This window comes from Leptopilina boulardi, unplaced genomic scaffold, assembly GCF_019393585.1.
Source record: "Leptopilina boulardi isolate dan_hultmark-lab unplaced genomic scaffold, ZJU_Lbou_2.1 LbouV2_162, whole genome shotgun sequence".
In the NCBI taxonomy this organism is placed as follows: Eukaryota; Metazoa; Arthropoda; class Insecta; order Hymenoptera; family Figitidae; genus Leptopilina; species Leptopilina boulardi.
The window spans coordinates 2,647,871-2,668,760 of NW_026137710.1; the positions used below are offsets into that span (position 1 = coordinate 2,647,871).

The 20,890-nt window shown below is 29.5% G+C and overlaps 1 protein-coding gene across 2 annotated transcripts in view; it reads left to right on the forward strand.

Annotated features, from left to right (window-relative positions):
• LOC127276976 (acylamino-acid-releasing enzyme-like) overlaps positions 1–20,890 on the forward strand; it is a 369,586-nt gene that overhangs the window by 138,984 nt on the left and 209,712 nt on the right. For both annotated transcript variants that reach the window (XM_051297734.1, XM_051297735.1), the window contains exon 10: positions 7,026–7,163. In XM_051297734.1, the coding sequence (XP_051153691.1) occupies positions 7,026–7,163 (138 nt within the window). The remainder of the gene's footprint in view (positions 1–7,025; positions 7,164–20,890) is intronic.

The window sequence follows — 20,890 nt, forward strand, 5'->3', positions numbered from 1 at the left end:
TTGAGACAAATTATGTTTTTTAATACTACATGTCAATACGCCGATTGAGAGCTCCTCAAAACTTCACGCGATATGAACTGTTGTGATGCCTGAAAGTTTTCAGTAGTTCATGCGTAATAAGCTCCAGGTGCGATCTGCTGCGAAAATTAATTCAGTTTTTAAAAAAATTAGTTTTTACGGTTGTATGCACGGTTTGGTTATGTACAGTAGTACGTCTTTGCGACACCAAAGCTATTTTTGAATGGCTTCTTATGACGTTGCATATGTAAATGTTTTTGGGGTCACTAATTCCTAATTTGAAGACAGATTTTCAAAAAATGCTACTTGGCCTCTACAGATTTAGTACTCGGCCTTCACAAATATTAGCTAATATATGAAATTGCATATTTTGCTTTATATATCAGAACATAAAACGTAAAGTATTTTTGTCTTACAAATAATAAAATAAGGTTGTTTTTTTAACTTTATGTTCGAGATATTCGGTCCTTCATTTTTAATTTTTTAAATCTGATATCAAATCCATCATCAGCGAGCCCGAAAACTCCCGAGTAACAAGTTTCAAATAAATTCGTTTGATTTTTACAATGTAATATGCGATATTGGATTCGCCATCTTCAACTTTGAAAATCTGCCGTCAGGTTTGAAATCTATGACACCGAAAACCCCCGAGTAACAAATTTCAAGCGAATTAATTGAATTTCCAAAAATTCACACTTCATAATGGATCAACCATTTTGAATTTTTAAAATTTGATATCAGATTCGTAATTAGCGCCCCCAAAAACTATAAATACGCCCCTGAAAATTTAAAGATTCTTTGTTTTTTGGGAAATATGATTTTTGGCCAATTATAAGGGTCTCCTGGCCCACTGTGCTCTCCCTTGTTAATATTTAAAAGTTTATACAAATAACAAACATCTGTTTTCTTATTTTCAAACACAAAGAATGAATCTAAGAACCAATTTCTAATTAATTTTATCAAATGAGGAACATCTGCAAATACGTGCACTTTTATTTCTGGACGAGAAGGATGCTGAAAATATACTTTTTCAAATGTCTCTGTGTCAATACTCAGTTTTGTCCACAATTTTGTATTGGAGGCATGCAAGTCTGAAACAATTTCGACAACTGTATAGCCTGTAGCTTCTAGTTGTTGTATTATATCTAACAAGAATTCTTTCGTCATGGACTTGTCAAAATCGTAATAAACAACTTGTTTCCACTTCGAAATTAAGCCTCGAGTAATAACCGTTTGGCACGCACTATGAGGACCAATGATTTTTTGCTCACTTTTGTCAAGAGAAAATTGTTGACTCAAGTGAACTTCGTCAAAACCGAGGATTGTCAGCTTATCATTCGTTCTTAATTGTGTTCTTTTCTTTTTTATAATTTCTAAAACGCTTTAGAGTATACCTGGTGATACATCGAATTTTTGGATCCACCGCCTTATGGAGGACAATCCTGGTAAAGGAATACCTACAATTTTTCTCATGTGCACATAACTCTTTGCACTTAGAGCTCGAAGTGAAATTGCTCCAGCAATATCCTCAGGAGCCCAATTAACTCGTTTACCTGGATTTAAAAATTTACTGACTTGTCCAGGAGTGAATATTTTATTTAATTTATGAATAATGTCACTTTTTTCTTTTGCAGCTAATTTTAATTTGGTTTCGGCACAAATTGTTCTTTGCTTGTAATAATTACTGTGTCTCTTTGAAACTCCTTCTTTTTCTTTTCTCTTTGATAAATCTTTAAAATATTCTTCGGCCCGTTCTTTTAACTCAAATTTTAAATTATGTGCTTCTACTTTCAACTTTTTTTCCATCTTTTCCATACTTTCTTGAACTTTTTTTACTTTCTCTTCTGACTTATTTAAACGTTGAACTATCATTTCGAAGAAGCTTTCATTTTTTAATTCGTTTTCTATTTCTGTTTCAAAGTCTTTTTTTAAAATGTGCAAATGTTTTTGCAAATCTTCGCGATACTCTGGTTTACGAAAATCCACAAATATTTCATTTATTAACATTTGGAATGAATTTAAAAAATCATTATCGAGAAGTTGTGATGCAATTGGCGAAGATTCTACTGACGAAGATGCTATTGAGGAAGATGCTATTGGCGAAGATGTAATAGGCGAAGATGCTATTAGCGAAGATTCTATTGACAAAGATGCTATTGGCGAAGATTCTATTGACGAAGATGCTATTGGCGAAGATTCTATTATCGAAAATGCTATTAGCGAAGATGTGATAGGCGAAGATGCTATTGGCGAAGATGTGATAGGCGAAGATGCTATTGGCGAAGATTCTATTATCGAAGATGCTATTGGCGAAGATGTGATAGGAGAAGTTCTTTTCACATTTTGTGAAGATTTGATATTATTATTTTCACAAACAATTGCATCCGGAAAACAAAGATTTTCAGTGGGAATAGCATCATCACAAAGTGTCCTCACAGTTCATTTTTCGGAAATCTAAAGAACCTGAACATAGGGTTTCTTTTGTCCTGTACATTTTTGAATCCAACAGCGGCACAAGTTGATAGCATAATTATCTGCGAAAATAAACTTAATTGAACTCTTCCTTAGAGAATGTAAATATATGGTACCCATGTAGCACGTAATATTACAGTAATATTATTGTAATGTTACTGTAATATTACTTGCTTCTTGGGTAAGAGAAGAAAGCAGAAATTTTCTATCTCTGCAGAGACAGTTCCCTGGCGGATTGGTTCACGCGTATTTTGAGCGATTTCGCTTAACTTCGGTTACAGTGAAAATTTATAGATGAATTGTTATAAAAAATGATATAAAAGTGAAAAATAAAGGTAAATTAGTGTTTATATATATATGATTTATAGAAAAATTCGCGGAAAATTCATGGAACACGAGGTTGAGATTGAAATTCTGTTTAAAATGTATAAAAATTGATGAAATTGATAGTAGGTATAATTATTAAGTAAGTTTTATGCATTTTAAGATGATTATTGTTAAATAATTATAAAAATTTAATGTATTTATTAATTTCAATCTATTACAGTTTATTATCAATCTTTGTCGATAAAATCAATATAGACGCGCATTTTAGGAGGTAGGTGGCAGTACACTTTTTTTAAAAATTTTTCTGTATTTTTTTTATCAAAAGCTAAACTCTTATTTATTAAACGGAAATATTGGTGAAAAAAATTTATTATGTAATCAAAGATATTGATGAAAATTTATATTTTTTATTAAAAATATGTGTGACAAAAATTTATTTTTTATGAAAAATATTACCAATATTTCTGTTCAAAATTAATATCTGTAACCTTTTTTTGATAAAAAAATTAATTTCATTGACAAATATTTTTGATAAAAAAATTAATTTTTTCAACAATATTTTTGATCAAATAATTCGTTTATAACAATTTTTTTTATAGAAATAATTAATTCTTTCATTCCTTTAAAACTTAATTTTTTTACCAATTTTTTAATAAAAAAAATAATTTTTTTAGACATATTTTCGATAAAATAATTATTTTTTAATGAATATTTACTTTAAAAATTAATCTTTCTTTAGTCATATGTTTGAAAAAATTTTTTGATAAAAAAATTCATTTTTTTCACCAATATTTTTTATGAAAATATTAATTTTTTGATAAAATAATCCATTTTTTACCAATATTGCCGTTCAATTAATAAGAGTTTTACTTTTGATTTAAAAAAAATAAATTTCTATTGATTTTATCGACAAATGTTGATAATAAACTGTTATAGATTGAAATTAATAAATACATTAAATTTTTAGAATTTTTTAACAATAATCATCTTAAAATGCATAAAACTTATTGATTTTAATAATTATACTATCAATTTCATCATTTTTTATACATTTTAAACAGAATTTCAATCTCAACCTCGTGTTTCATGAATTTTCCGCGAATTTCGTGGAGCATTCGCATCGCATACAATTCGCCAGGGTTATCACAATTTTTCCATAAATCATATATATATATATATATAAACACTAATTTACCTTTATTTTTCACTTTTATATTATTTTTTTAACAATTTATCGATAAATTTTCACTCTAAGCGAAGTTAAGCGAAATCGCTCAAAATACGCTTGAACCAATCCGCCAGGGTTGTAATATTTTTACGTAATACACTCACCTTTAAATTATATCTTGTCTTATTTAACACAAAAAAACCAATTTCAAATTACTATTATTCACACACCACTAATAGCACGAACTATATAGAAAAGCTATAAGAATGTAACAAGGAATAATTTTTCAAAAATTAAATTTTCTTATGTGTTACAATTCACTGTACATATATTTTAAAAATATTTTTTTCCCTTCTACCTCCATCCCTGCTGCAACCAACAGGTCCCACAAGACAAGGGCCTTGCTCCCCCTCTACACCCCCTCTCCACGGACTGTCTGGCACCACTAGGCCACGCTCATAACGGCGGGCCATACGCACCCTATACTACTTATTATAAATAATTTATATAGTGTAGAGTGGGACGAGATCACGATTTGGATTTTATTTGCATATTCTACGACTTAAAAATTTGTCCTTTCAGATAAATGTTATTTATGACAGAAACGGTAAATTTTTGACAAAAATTAATAAACATTTTTTAATTATGCTATCTATTGTTTTTGGGGTGGATGATTACGAATCCGATGTTAGTTCTTTTAAATTCAAAATGGCGGATCCAATATGTCGACCAAAATATTTTTTAAATTGACTGGATTCGATTGAAACTTGTTACTCGGGGGTTCTTGGGGTCCTTGATCACGAATCCGATGTCAGTTTTTTTAAAATTAAAATTGGCGGATCCAATATGACGATGAAAAATTTTAAGACATCCGATTTTCAAAATTGCTGATACAATATGGCGGAATTAAATGTAAAAAAATTATATAAATTGAACTTTGAATTTAGAGATTTTTAGGGTTGCTAATTACGAATCTAATGTCAGATTTCACAATACCTAGAGTATCTGTCCTAATTTTATTAATTAAGTTTAAAATTTACGTTTAGGATTAATTTCCGATAAAACAATAGAAAACTTTTTATTATGGAGAAATAAACATTTATTAGTAGTTGAAAAAAAAATTTAACTATTAGGATATCCGCTGGGGGCGTGACTTAGCATTTTTGGTTTAAACTGGACGAAAATTAGACAAACATCCTATTTTCAAGGGTTAAAAAAGTTTTCAACAGAGAACGCTTCACACTAACGGACATCCCAAAACCTATTCACAATTTTAAAAATATATTTCTTTGTCAACTACGTATTTTCCAATTAAATGATTTAAAACTTTGGTAAATACTAGTTTAATATATCTTTATCAAGGACAGTGAATTATATTTTTAAAATTCCAAAAAGTACTTTTTGTCACTTTTTGGTCCTTCCTGGCCCACTGTGCACTGGTTTTCAGAGCATTTTATAAGTCTTTATTTAATTTTTAATTATTATTTATAAAAGATTTCATTTTATATAACAAATTTGTGGCCAAAAAGGCCAAACGCAATTTCGATTCAAATAAATGAGGGTTCACATGCAATAAGGGGATACGCATGAAAGTGAATGTCCCCGCGTACAGCGATTCTGCGGCTGCGCGAGGGGCTAACGAAAATACTGCGCGTCCCCTTATTGTATGTGAACCCTCAAATTGTCTGATTAAAGCGATAATCTCTGAAAACTGCAAAAGATTGTAAACAATTCATAGCATAGTCTTTAATTAATTTTTAATTGTTAATTTATAAAAGATTTCATTTTCTAAAATAAATTTAGTGTTATAAAATAGTGATAATTTGTATTTATTTTATGTTTTCCAATAATTTTTAATTAATTTTTTCATTTTTACTTCAAAAAAACAGAAGTAGTAATATCACCCCAAGTATTGGAGCGAGATCACCACTTGCAAGGGTAGCGTGGAATGGCTGTAGGTCAAAATAATGAAGAGACCGGATCTTGCGTCAAAGAAATAAAATGTAGCCAAGGAGACTATCTTTAAAACCTTTTTTGGTTTTTCTTTATCGGCTCGGGGACCGGAGATACAGTTCGAAAACTGAAAAAGTGGTGATCTCGCCCCATCCTACTCTAATATATAAAGCCCTGGTGGGACTTTCAAGTCCAATAACAAAAGCAGTGAATTTACCGTTTTTTCAATTCCAAGAATTTTCCTCCAAATCCGAAGCATAAATTAGATAAACTAAAGCCTTAAAAAAATGTAATAATAACTTTCAAACACCCTCCGCATTAGAAGATTAAAGCCGCAATTTTGAATTTTTTGATTTTGTCTTTAGGATTGTATTCAGTAAATCCAAAAACCTTAAAATACCAATTAATTTATTATTGCCTTAGACCCTTACAGCACCAGATATTTCAGGATATCCTTAGGACGTCTTGAGGATATCAGGCGGTTTGCCATTTTGAATTTTGAATAAAATGCCCCCGCATTCGTAATCAGCGGCCCCGAAAACCGCGTAATACCGATTTTCAGGTCAATTTGATGAACAAATTTTTGTTGAGCAGTATGCATGACTATTTTCAAAAAAAATTTGAGTTTATCAACGCTATTTAAAAAAATTGAAGTGGGGGAAATAAAGTCAACTCACATTTTTAAAGTATAATTATTACGAGTTGTAGAGTTTTTGGCTTTGTAAATTTTTTTTTTAAATTATTAATTTTTTAATCTAAAGTCATGAAAAAATCGTGAAATTTTGCAATTATTGTTTAAAAAATAATATAAAAAAATTTTTTACACAATTTTTGATGGCATATTTGGATAGGGCAAACTAAAATACGTAATACATTGTCTTGCCGAAAAGAATTAATAATTTTTTTGTAATATATCATTCAAAATATTCACTAAAAACTGATTTTGATTTTACATAATTAGAAGAGAACGTTTAATAAAGGTAAAACTATCACTAAACATAACCTAAAATTTGTTTGGGAGCTAAGGTCTCTTTCATCCGTAATATTTATTAAACAAACTTAATCAAATCATTTAAATTTGTTTTAGAGGAATTTAATTACACATACTTCGGAAAAAAAAATACTGAAGATAAATCAATGCCTTGGATTCTTATGCTTCATGGTGGACCCCATTCTTCTTACGATAATCATTTTTCAATTGAGACTTGCATATTAGCTATTTTGGGTAAGCACTATTATTTGATTTAAATTAATTATAATCCTATGGACTCCGATTTTCTTTATTTTACGTACACCAAAATATTTTAATGCACTGATTGCAATAATCGAACTAAATATTAGCGCAAATTTGATTATTGTGGTGAAAACCAGAGAAAAACCATAAAAATTAATTTTTGCTTTCATTTCTTATATAAGTTCTAAAACGGTCATATGCGCTAAAAATCAAAAGATATCCCTAGGACGTCGCAGGTATACGGATATTCCGAATATCTTTGTGTTATCAGAGGAGAAATAAGTTCGTTATCTTTGAGGCATTTTCTCAAAAAAGTCACTTCCAAAAAAAGTTCTGGGTTTGGCTTGATACTATTGTAAATTTTTGTCCTATATGAATGTAACCAAATATCAAATAATCAACTTTTTTTTTAAAAAATTATAAAAATCAGAGGAGATTGAAGTTTTGAGTTTTCAGGTAACACGGTTATTTTCAAATTCGTATAACTTCTACAAAACTTTATAAAATTTAATTTTTGATAAGGTTTTTTGTTGGGTTTTTAATGTACTTCTAATTACAAAAATAATAATGAACATTGGCGCAAATTTGATTATGATGGTGAAATCCATGAAAAACATATCATGGTATTTTGAAATAAAAAAATGTCCCAAATATAGTTGAAAAGCCTTGTAATGCAATATGACTGTAATTTTTTCAAATTAATTAATACTAAACATTTACGATACATTTGAATATACCACGAAATTAATAATTATTGAGAGTAACACTTTTTCCTGGCAGCTATGAAAAGGTCTTAATTAATTCTAACGAAATTAAAAAAATTTTAAACATGGAATACATATTTTATTTAACTGAAAATACGGACTATAAAAAAACTAAGTTACTACTCAAAATTTCGACTTAATTAATTACACCTACCGGCTCACTTAGTTATGCAGGTCGTGGAGAGAAGGAGAGATTCAAAAATTAGAGAGTTCAAACGTTGAACATACAGACACAACAAGGAGGGGGTCCTTTATGTTTTGCTTCCTCGTGGAGGAAACTATGAGAAGAAAACGTTTAAATTAATTAAATTTTTTGAAAAATTAAGAAAATTTTAATTTATTTAAAGTGTAACATATGCTTTATATATATGAATCGATTCCTTTCAATGCAAGGAATACAATTATCTTATGTATTAACTTAAATTTAAAAAAACATAAAAATTTTTAGCTAAATATGAATTTTTGATTTTTTAATTTTTATTAATTCTTAAAATTTTAATCAAATCTAAACAACTCGTTTCAATGCAGGGAATAAAATTATTTCATATATAAACATGAATTTAAAAAAACAACATTTTTTAGCTAAAATATGAATTTTTGATTTTTTTAATTTTATTAATTCTTTAAATTTTAATCAAATCTATACTTTATATATACCAATCGATTCGTCTGGACGTAAGAAGACGATTATATTATATATTACCTTAAATTTTTCTATTTAAAAATTTGTTCAATTAAAAAATTTTTTGGAAAAAAGACGATAAAATTTTTTTTGGAAGTATTTTTAAAAATCCTCTCGTCATTTTTAAGAGATTAATGTGATAACTGAGCATACCAAATTTTACCCAAATCCATTAAAACCTGTTAAAGATATCGTGTTTACAAAAATGATCCACACTTACATACATACATCCGGACAATTGATCAGGATCTCATATTGGGATCAGAAATCACGCGAAACTGACCCACCCCTGAGCCTTCTTGTGACAACCATCTTGGTTTTTTATCTCTTTCTTTTGTATATGTTAGAGAAACACGGAATGAAAACATGGCCACCACAACAAGGCTCTCACCAGATGGCGTATCGCAGTATTTAAGATCCCAATAACATGTTTCTATATAGAGGAAAATTTGTTTTCACCATTTTTAAAAATTTTATAAACGAAAGGACTACAAAGCTTTCTCCACGAGGAAGCAATATAAATTAAATAAATAAACAAAATTTAAATAAGCAACAACTATAGTTCAATTGTTATAACCGGAGCGCATCAAGTTTTTAAAATTTGCGGGATTGATAGCTCATAGAATTTTCAACCGATTTACTTCACTACAGTCTCAAATTAAAGATAATTAAAATAATCTGCGGATGAACCTCGAATATTTATGAACTTTTATTGTAAAAACAAGTTAGAGCAAAATAAGTGACAAAATTTTTCATACACTTTTTTTTCTCACCATTTTTGCAAAAATTTTTTTTTTTTGCAAATTGAGGTTCATTTGCATTCTACGATTATATTTTAGCCAAAAATTCTTGGGATTTTTTTTTCTAAAATAAATTTAGTGTTATAAAATAGTGATAATTTGTATTTATTTGATGTTTTCAATGCTTTTTAATTAATTTTTTATTTTTACTTCAAAAAAAAGATAAGTGGTGATCGAAATAATAAGAAGAGACTGGGACTTGCGTCAATGGAGTAAAATGTAGCCAAAGAGTCTATCCTTCAAAAATTTTTTGGTTTTTGTCTTTATCGGCTCAGGGACCAGAGATACAGTTCGAAAACTGAAAACATTTAATAATTTTCAAAAAATTCATTTTTTAAAAAATAGTACATTTAAAAAATTATTTATTATTAATTAACAACATATAAATTATACAACTAATTAATTAACTCTTAGCCAAATTAATAATATATTTTTCTCACAAGATAAAAAGAGAATTTTTGAAAGTAAGAAAGTTTGACTGATGACGCCTACGGTGCAAAACCGGCGGATTAACTTCATTTTCGGCGATGAATATTAAAATGTCACTACAAAACTCCCTAGCATAATAAACACTCTTATCCAAACATCGTACACTTTAAACTTTATTTATTTAATAATAAAACATTAATTTAGCAAAAGTACTGCATAAATTAATCACTAAATAGTTTATTTATTCAATTCAATAAAACTTTTTCACTAATTTCTACTATATTTTCAGTCAAAGTGAATGATCTGCAAAAGTCCTTTGAATTCACGGCACATTCCATTTCGTCGATCCTCCAGGGCGGGTTATAGATTTTTCGACGAAATTGATAATATCAATATGTCTATTTTGAATTATATAATTTACGACTGAATCAACATTTTTTAATTCTTCAAATTCTTCAAGAATTTCCAATTTACTAAATTCCCCCATTTTTTCTACCTTCTACCAATCAACTTTTAACTAAATAACAAAAAGAAGTTAAATAACTGTAAGAGGTTTCACCATAAGGCAAAACACAAAAACAAACTTCTTCTTTAAATTATAAATAATAAAATTAAAAATTAGATAATTTCCATATAATGCAAAATGTGCTTCTGTAACACTTTTATTAACTGTTTAAACAGAGAATGTACAATAAAAAAAGTTGGGGTAAATGAGGACAAAATCGCTATTTTTCACAAATTACGTAAGTTTCTTCCTTTAAAAGGTAATATTTGCGGGTTTATATTTTTTTAAGTTGTTATTTACGTTCCCAGGATTAATTTTATGCAGCAGAAGAAAATTTAGATAAGCTTTAAACGCATGAAACTGACTGTCCCCATTTACTCCAAAAATTTGAAAACTCATGGTAAATGGGGACAGCTTGCCATTATTAACCAAATTGACAAAAATCAAAAATTCGAGTGAATTTCTGTTATGAGAGTCATAACGAATAAGAAAAAAATTTGGTATGAATTTTAAGTCTGTTTTCTTTGAAATACTCGACAAAATACTGAAACAGTTTGATTTTGATTTTCAAGTTTTTATGCATTGAGCGATAACTTTTTTTATCTTGCTGCCGATTTGTAAAGATAAAAGCTTGGCAATACTCAAAACCCCTTGCAGGTGATCTGAGGTTAAAATATTGATGTTGAACTTAATTTTAAAACTGTAAATTAAGCTCCAAAACCTCTTGTACCTATTTACCCCAACTGACCCTATAACTCCACCAAATTAAAAAATGGATAAATGTAATTGAAAGCACATTCAATTAAGAAGAGATTCTACGCTTAGTGAGTTTTATATCTTGCGGAAGTAAGGAGAACTAACAAGAAATAGCAAGTGCATTTCAAAAAAATTAACATTTTTCGATGTTAAATGTGCTTTATTTTTTACAATATAGAGTAATTTTAATTTAATATTATTATTTAACAACATTGCGTGTCATTTGAAAGAAATAAAATTTAAAAGTCAGAAAAATAATCATTCATAAAAAATAAATGAATATTTAAGAGGACAGTGTCCTTCAAATTTTCTAACAAACATACAATCTCCGTAATAATCTTTGACAAATAACTATAATATTTTACAAAAAGTTTCATAAAATACTATAGACTTAGGTTATTAGATTCATAATTCTAAAGTCGACATTTGGCCGCTTTTGGATGCGTTCTGGCCCACTGTGGCTTATATAAAATCTTACATACAAGTTTTAATATAGGAAACCATGTGGGATTTCATGTGCATTCTTACATATGATTTCACATGGAATTGAACATAGGAAGGTAGGTAGGTAGGTAGGTTCTAAAATATCTACCTAAGATTTCACATGGAATTATATAAAGGAATTAATATAGGATTTCATGTGGTAATTTTCAGTTGGCTGCTTTATGCAGACGGCAGTATACAAAAATTAAAAATTAATTAATTATAAATCAAATAATATAACTGCAATTCATCTGAAAAAAAAGAAATTTGTGCTTTGCTGTACACCTTCTGAGTTAGGGTCTCTGCTTATATAGTATTTAAGACTGATCTCAACTATAAGTGTGGGGATCGCAGTATGGTATAGCAGGGTTCCTTAATGTTTCTTTCTTTTGCGTAGAGTAAAATGAGATGACAGCGCTTTTTCTCTTACACGAGTGAGAGAAAAGATATGCGCGCATTCAACCGCGACGTATGAATTGTACAGTTGGTCTGGAACCACACTTTTGAAGAAACGCATTATACATGCGTCAAATTGTAATAAATTAGTTAAATATAATAAGTTATTATTATATTATAATATAATAAGTTATTAATAATAAATATTTAAATATAATAATCCTACATTGGTGACCCCGACATGATTCGTCGCACGCGGTCGAAGAATTAATTCGTAAAAATCGGAGTGATCCGACAATAAAAGTGATAGTGGTAGTGAAAAACATTTATCAAAAATTGACGACTGAAGCCACGCCATTGTATAAATTTGCAACTTATGACAGGGCAACGTGACTTATCCGCAAGGAACTTTTCATTTGACTGAGGAGGCCACATTCTTTTGTCACCTCCTTGGAAAGTTAACAGTTCCTGACACGGAGTATAGTACCTGCATGTATTGAGAGCTGGGATTTTTTTTATTTTTTCGCTTTGGAAAACTGCACATGGGCAGACTACTCTGAGCCCATGCCACAGGTGCGTAACGCTTTCATTTCCTGGTTTTTTTGAAAATTTATTTAATAAAATTTTTCCACGGTCCAATATTGTCTCAATTCCAGTTAAGTTTCTTGGAATAAGCCATAAGGCGCCAAAGGCTTGTCATGCGTCGGTAGTGATGGCTTTTAACAAGAGTCATGTAAGAAATAGTAAGCTTTAAAATTGAATTTTACACAAGGGAAAGTGTGCACTGTGAGATCTTCTGCACCATTGCCGACTTTCGACAGGCTGCTGCGGAGCATTCTTTTGGTAAGCTACGAGACTATACGTTTGAGCTGCTGCGGTACATTTTTGTGCACGTGACTGCCAAAAAGTTGTACAGCTACAAACCAAAGGTGACGTCCCGACTACTTCGGTGAGCTACTCACTAACATTTTGGACAGTCACGCTCCCAAAATTGTACCGCCGTAGATCAAAACCATAGTGGCGCTGCTGTCACTTACCTTGTTCCGCTGCAGTCCAATAGGTCTCTCAGTGTAGGTTGAGGGTCCCTTTTTATAATAATATGATGATAATAAGATTGCAGTGCAAACATGTAGCAAGTTTGGTGTCAGCAACAAAATGTCCCCTTGTGGCAAGTTTGTAGGGCAAGTGTGCTGCAAGCTTGCTTAACTAACTTGCCACAAGAGGAGATTTTGTTGCTTGCACTGCAATCTTGCACGACAAACTTCCTGCAAGTTTTCGTTCTGATTGGGAATGCGTAAAAATTTTGTTTAAAAAGAAATTTATGTGTTTATAACACAGTTTAATGAGTAAATGAAAAAGAGGGTGGGAGAGATAGAGCAAAAGAAATAAAGAGAATGAAAAACAATTCATCTTTGAAGATTTACTTAAATTTTACAGATTTTTCTAATTCAAGTCCCTTGGTTATTATGTGCTAAGTAGTTGAGGCATTTCATGTGAGAATACGGAGTCATGTCCCAGATTTTTCTCAAAATTCGGTAAACTGTAGTGATAGTAGTATTAAATAAGTGTACAAATTTTGAATTTCTAATTTTTCATATTTTTCAAGATATTTACAATAACAAATTAGAACAATATTTTTTTGCTTTACTTATAACTTTTTCCCTACTAAAAATAGAAAAAAATGTTGAGAATGTTTTTTATGCAAAAGACTTTAAACTTTTAGAAAAAAATTATTTTTTTAAAAAAATATTAATTTTTAAATAATTTGTTTAAAAAATAAAATTTGTTTATAACTTTTAAACATGTTCCCCCTCATTTTAAAGCGCTAAATAATCATAAATATTATTTAAGTCATAATTAATCGATGGTTAAATTTATGAGATGGCATTATTTTTTGTTTTCGAGATATTAATTAATTAACTAACAAAAGGTAATAAAAAATTAAATATTTTACGAACAAATAAAATTAGAATAATTTGCAGTGTATAAATAAAGTAAGTGTGTAAAGTTTCAGTCAATAAATATTTTTATTATAATAATTCAACCGCCGGCGACCAATATGGCTTACGCGTGACTTTCGTTGGCCCTGTTTACAGCGATCTTACAGCTATTCTAGGGCCATTGGTAACCTCGCCTAAGCCCTTTTGGTCGCCGGCGGTTTAATTTAATTAACTACTTTTTTATATCCTCGGGAGAAAAATGAACGTTCCTTTCAAAAACTGAACTTGAACCAGTTTGTAAAGATTTTTCTTATTGATGACACTATGTAATAATTTTAGAAATATTAATAAGACTGATTTTACTATAAAGATCAGAAATTGTACATTACCATTAACAGCCTCTAGCTTTTTGTCTTCAAAAAGGCTTCGAGTTTGTTTAGCCGCACGTTCACCGGCTTTCATATCGAAAAATTTATCTTTTAACTTGTCCTTCCATATTGCAACTGCTACAGTTTTAACTAGTACAGATCTCCTTTAAAGTAGATTCTAAAGTTTGCCATGTTTCTAAATCAATTGACACTTCCTCAATGATAAAAATCTGTAATTTTAAGAAAGAATTCACAGCTTGTTATAAAACGGAAAAAATCTCAAACTGTAAAATAAAATTAACAATTGAATTAACTTTGAAAATTTTTAATTTAATTAATGAATATATGTTAGATAAATCAAAAATGAATCATTAAAATTATCATTAAAAGATGATTAGATGACGTTCAAAAAAGAAAGAACTATAAAAAATAAAAATAGATTATAAAATTATAACAGTAATTATAATATTCTATAAACAATTTCAGTTTTTTCCATAATAAAATTTAAAAAAAATTTTTTGCTAATTTCTTGTCTAAGAATGGTAAAAAAATAGTTTTCAAACAATTTTTGATTGAATTTCATAAAACTATATGTTTAAATAACTTTCTTTATATTTTTTGGACCAAAAAAAGTTTTTGGCACCAGGACTCTTCATTTTCTTCATAGAAATGCAAAATAAAATACTTTTTGATTAAAAAATTTTTTAAAAAATCGAAAAAGTTTTTTTTATAAAAGTCGAGAAAAACACACAATTTTATATTGGAAAATGTAGTAAACAAATCACGAAAATAAATACACTGCAATTTTTAAAAGTTAAAACGAAAAACAAAAGCAAATACTAATTTAACTAATTTTAAAGTATGGACAGACAGAAAAAATGAATTAGTTAGTAAAAAAAGGAATAATAAAGAATAATATAAATAGTTAATTTTTACCACGTGCTTCGAGGGGTAACGTCGCGAACACGTGTTGATATGGTTATTAAAGATGCAATATAACAATTATATTAAATAAATATATATATATATATATATATGTAATTATATACTGTATACACTTATAACATATATTATGAAATATGAAACTTACCTCCAACCGAATGTATTATTGCTTTGTAGTATTCCCATTCGTTATCAGTTTCATTTAACCAAAGCACTTTATATCGTTTTGCGGTAGGGTACAAATTTATGTAGATATTTGGGTTTAAATTCTTCGACTCGATTTATTTCTACTATCTCCTTAAATAAATCGTCAATGTATTGTATATAGAGAAACTTTATTTCTTTAGTTTTGTCTTCCATTTCGTCACTCTGATTAGAACACATAGAACACCTTGCTTGAGACGCAGTCACGACGCAGTAAAAGTCGCCATTTTAAAGCGGGATTAGGTCAGTGCTCGTATTTTCGAATGTTAAGGGAGCTATGACAATGAGGCGTCAACAGTCATTACTATTCTACCATTAATTTTGATCAGATTTGACTGATGAATTTTGCGACACCTGCCCGACTGCAAACCAATCACTAATAAAATTATAATTATAAATAATTTTTAACGTCTCAGTGAAAAAGGTCTTTGTAGCATATATGACAAACGAATCTCATTATGAACACAGCCTATTCGCCTTTGAAATAATGAAGTTGGTTCTACAATAAGCGCGTCGGACGTGGACGCGAACGTGTAACTGGATACGTTACGTATACGTTCATGTTTTTGTCTATTTTGGACTCCACCATCGAACCAACTTAAGACTGGTTCCACAATGGGCTCGACTCAAGGTAAACGCAGCGTTGACGCGACGCATTCCCATTTGAATAGCATTGGGATGCGTCGCGTCAACGCTGCGTTTACCTTGCGTCGAGCCCATTGTGGAACCAGCCTAAGGCCCTCTCCAGAATGGAGCTAAACGCAACGCAAACGCGACGCATCCCTATTTGCTTAGCATTGCAATGCGTCGCGTCTGCGTTGCGTTTAACTCCATTCTAGAGAGGGCCAGTGCACGAAACGTGCGTGAGCATTGCCGTTTCCGAATTGGGATTTTTAGCACATTTTTCATAAAGTGTATACTCGAGAAGTATGCAGTGTCTTTTTTCGCACGGAAAAACAAGGACACTGCATACTTCCTGGGTATACACTTTATCAAAAATGCGCTAAAGACCTCAATTCGAAAACGGCTTGAGACAGTGTAGGTCAGAATAAGTTTGCCGGTGTTCGAACTGTATCTCAAGTAGCAAAACTTAGTATCTGTTTAAGTTTGAATTAGAGTTTATATATTGTGTCGCTTTGTATGTGAGTGTGAGTGATCGCGAACGCTATCTCTGTCTTCGATACTGTCTTTTTCTTCTCCTCTGAGCGGATTGAGTAGTTTGGGGGGGCCGTGTTGCCAGTGTCGAAATATATTCCTTATGGTGTCAACTAGAGAGAGAGGGGGGGGAAGAAGCGGAAACCATTTTGTCAGCCCTCATTTGAAGAGTGGGATATTTAGCCCTCCTTTATGGTGTCAACAAAAGAGACAAAGGTAAGAGAGAGAGAGAGAAGTGTAAAACAATAAAATTTTTAAATTTTCCCTTCTCTCTACTTCAATATACAAACAAAAAGGAAGATAATTTTCTTATTGGTTTACATAGATAGCGCATGTCCAATTCATTTTCAATATTTTTACTTGATAATTAGTTAGAAATAATTTTATTCAGTTTAATAATTATTAATAAAAAAAGTGTGCATTTAATTAATGTTCGGTAGTGTTCAACTGATTGTAAGAAGTAAAAATTTATTTTCATCTGTAAAAGTAAGTAATCTTTTTTTTATTAAACTAATTAAGGAAAAAGAAGCATAATAAGACTAAAAACTTTGGAATATAATAAATATATTGCTTAAGAAATTTTTTTCATTAGAATCGAATAAATCCATCTATTTTTATAATTTAAATATTAAAAAAATATCCTCCTCATGGTAATATTGACCACTGTCATAGCAACGGTTGCTTTAGAAATCAACAATTGCCATAGCAACAATTGCCATAGCAACTATTGCCATAGAAACTATTGACATAGTAACTGTTGCCCTAGTAACTTTTGCTATGCTAAGTATTGTCATAGTAAGTAAGTTTTGCCATAGTAAATAACTGTTGCCATAGTAACTGTTGCCATGGAAGCGGTTACCATGTACGACGGACGGACGAACGCCAAAACGAAACTATAAGCCTTTCGGCCCTGGGTTACGAAACCCTAAAAATTATTAAAACTTGCGGTGTACTGTAAAATCCCAAAACTTTGACCTCCTCCCCCTCGGAAAATACGGATCTATAATCTAAATGAAAAAATATTTTTACCAAAAATTAACATTTATCAGAAGTACAACTGCATCGAGTGAAAGCATGTTTGAAGAAAAAATTTTTTGATCCTTGATCACTTAACGTGTGATCCCCCATTACCATTTGGATATTCAAGATATCTTAGGAATGTCCTGGGGATGACCGGAAAGTTTAACATCCCTTGGATGTCTCAGGTATATCCGTAGATATCTTGAGGACATCCTAGAGATATACACTACCGTCCGAAATTGTGCGAACTCTGCTTTTTCAACAACTATAAAACTGTTCAAATCTTCAAAAATATTAAAACTAAAATTTTTTCCTCTTTATTTTATTAAAGTTAATAAAATTCTGAAAGAAATGACACCTTGACAAAGAGAATATGTTAATTTTTCAATTAGATATCTAAGAAAAACCCAATTTTCAATGTTTTTACTATTTTTTTTATTTCTCTGGCAAAAATTAATATTTTTAAACGTTCTTAGGCTCATTGAAATCGTATTTTGTTATGCAATTCAAATTATATAAAACAATTCATGTACACATTCTCCCCTAGCGTATGCAAACCGTGAAAGTTGGCTCATAAAATGTCAAAAATTTTAAATTTAATTCTACAATAAAATATAATGTTTAAAAATCAAGTAAATATATCATTCTAAACTTCTCTGATTTATGTAAGTAAATTTAAGATTTATACATTTTACTGATCATTTTTTGTCATATAAATATTAATCACAATTTTTTGACATTTTATGAGCCAACTTTCACGGTTTGCATACGCTAGGGAAGAATGTGTACATGAATTGTTTTATATAATTTGAATTGCATAACAAAATACGATTTCAATGAGCCTAAGAACGTTTAAAAATATTAATTTTTGCCAGAGAAATAAAAAAAATAGTAAAAACATTGAAAATTGGGTTTTTCTTAGATATCTAATTGAAAAATTAACATATTCTCTTTGTCAAGGTGTCATTTCTTTCAGAATTTTATTAACTTTAATAAAATAAAGAGAAAAAAATTTTAGTTTTAATATTTTTGAAGATTTGAACAGTTTTATAGTTGTTGAAAAAGCAGAGTTCGCACAATTTCGGACGGTAGTGTACAAATTTCCGGATGCGGGTAGGACGTCCATAGAATATTATTAAAAGTCCGTACCTGTTAGGGTGTAATAAAAAATTCTTACATTCTTCTTTCAAACCACATAAGAATTATGTCAAGATAATGACGAATAAGAATCAGATTATATAACATAAGGCTATTTAAAATATCCATAAATTTAAGCACCCTTAAATTAAAATATTTTAAAATTTGTAATACTATTTTAGGGTGAATTATACAGAAGAGGATTTTTGTGGGTTAAGTTGTCAAAGTTACATCTGTAAATTGCATTAAGAAAATCATGTTACAAAAAGAAAGGTATGTTAATTTAAGTGACGCAGATTTTAAAATTATTGATGAAGAAGGAGAAATGCTAAATGATAATCATATTTATGAATTTGAAAAATTGTTGAGAAGAGAATCTAATTCTATTTTCAACATGCAAAGTACCTTGTATTTAAATATCCTTGATCAAATTTGTTCTATTAAAAAAAGTCAAAAGCATATTCAAATACTTTTTAGTGGATCTTGTATTGCTGGTCATTGGATATGTACTTATTACAATGGAGCAAGACTTTATATTTATAATAGTTTTAATTTAGGTTGTTTAATAAGGATCAAATGAAATATTTAAATAGATTATATCCTTATCAACCTACAGTAGTTTTTGCAACAGTGCATCAACAACCGAATGGTATTGATTGTGGGTTATTTGCAATAGCAATTGCAACATGTATATTCTTCAATTTAGATCCAAATAATCTTGATTTCGTTCACAGTCAAATAAGAAATCATTTAGTTTTTATGTTTAGAAGTAATCGTTTAAGTCTCTTTCCTTCTATAAAGACATTAGATAATAGGCATTTATTTGTTGAATATGATTGGAATTGTCTTTATAAAAATCGAGTAAATGAACTCCGTTATGGAAAAAAAAATTCTTCTAATTTTTCTAATATTACCAATGATGATATAGATGAGAGTAAAAATAATAATTCAAACTCCCTAAAAATGGTTGTGCGTTCTTTAGGTGAAAATAATGAGAATAAAAAAATTAAAAAAAGTATAAAAAGTACTGAAAGAAAGAGAAAACTGAGGCTTAAGGAAACGATAGAAAACAAGTTGTAAATTCAGATGTTCATTACATGAACATTTTGCTTCCTCTTTACGATCAGCAAAAAAATTTGCTTCCTCGTGGAGAAAGCAAAATTTTATTGCCAAAATGTCAATTTTTGATTTTTTAACTTCCATTAATTCTTTAAATTTACTTCAAATGTATACTTTATATATATCGATCGATTCGTCTTGACGCAAGGAATACAATTATTTCATATATAAACTTCAATTTAAAAAATCACAAAATTTTATAGCCTAAATGTGAAATTTTGATTTTTTTACTTTCATTAATTCTTTAAATTTACCTTAAATGTATACTTTATATATATCGATCGATTCGTTTTGACGTAAGGAAAACGATTTTATTATATATAACCTTAAATTTTTCTATTTAAAAATTTTTTCGATTAAAAAAAAATTTTTGGAAAAAAGACGATAAAATTTTTTTTTTGGGATATTTTTCAAAATCCTTTGGTCAGATTTGAGATATTAATATGATAAATGAGCCTACCAAATTTTATCTAAATCCATTAAAACCTGTTAAAGTTATCTTCTAAACAAAAAAGGGATCCACACACACACACACATACATACATCCGGACAATTGATCAGGATCTCATATAACATGTTTCTATAAAGAAAAAAATTTGTTTCCGCCGCTTTGAAAAGTTTTATAAATGAAAGGACTACAAAGCTTCCTCCACGAGGAAGCAAAAAGAATGCAGACAAGAGATAGATAAGCTTAGGAAACGGAGTTTTCGTAAAATAAAAATCGAAAATGAAGAAAGAATAGACCAAAATATTTTATAAAATTTTTTCTTGTGGAAAAAATTGGCCTAAAATATTTATTTAAATAATATAAAATTTTCCACATAAATCACTATCAAAATATTTTATGTAAAAAGGCGAAATTTTTATTAGACAGTCAGTTAAAAATGAAAGAACGTCAATTGAAAGATTCAACTTTAAAGAGAATATACGTTCGTATAATAACGCCTTACCTTTTGCGAGTATGGGAGCTCAATTAGAAGTTCCAAAAGGAAAGGGGCCTTATGTTTTTCGTATACAC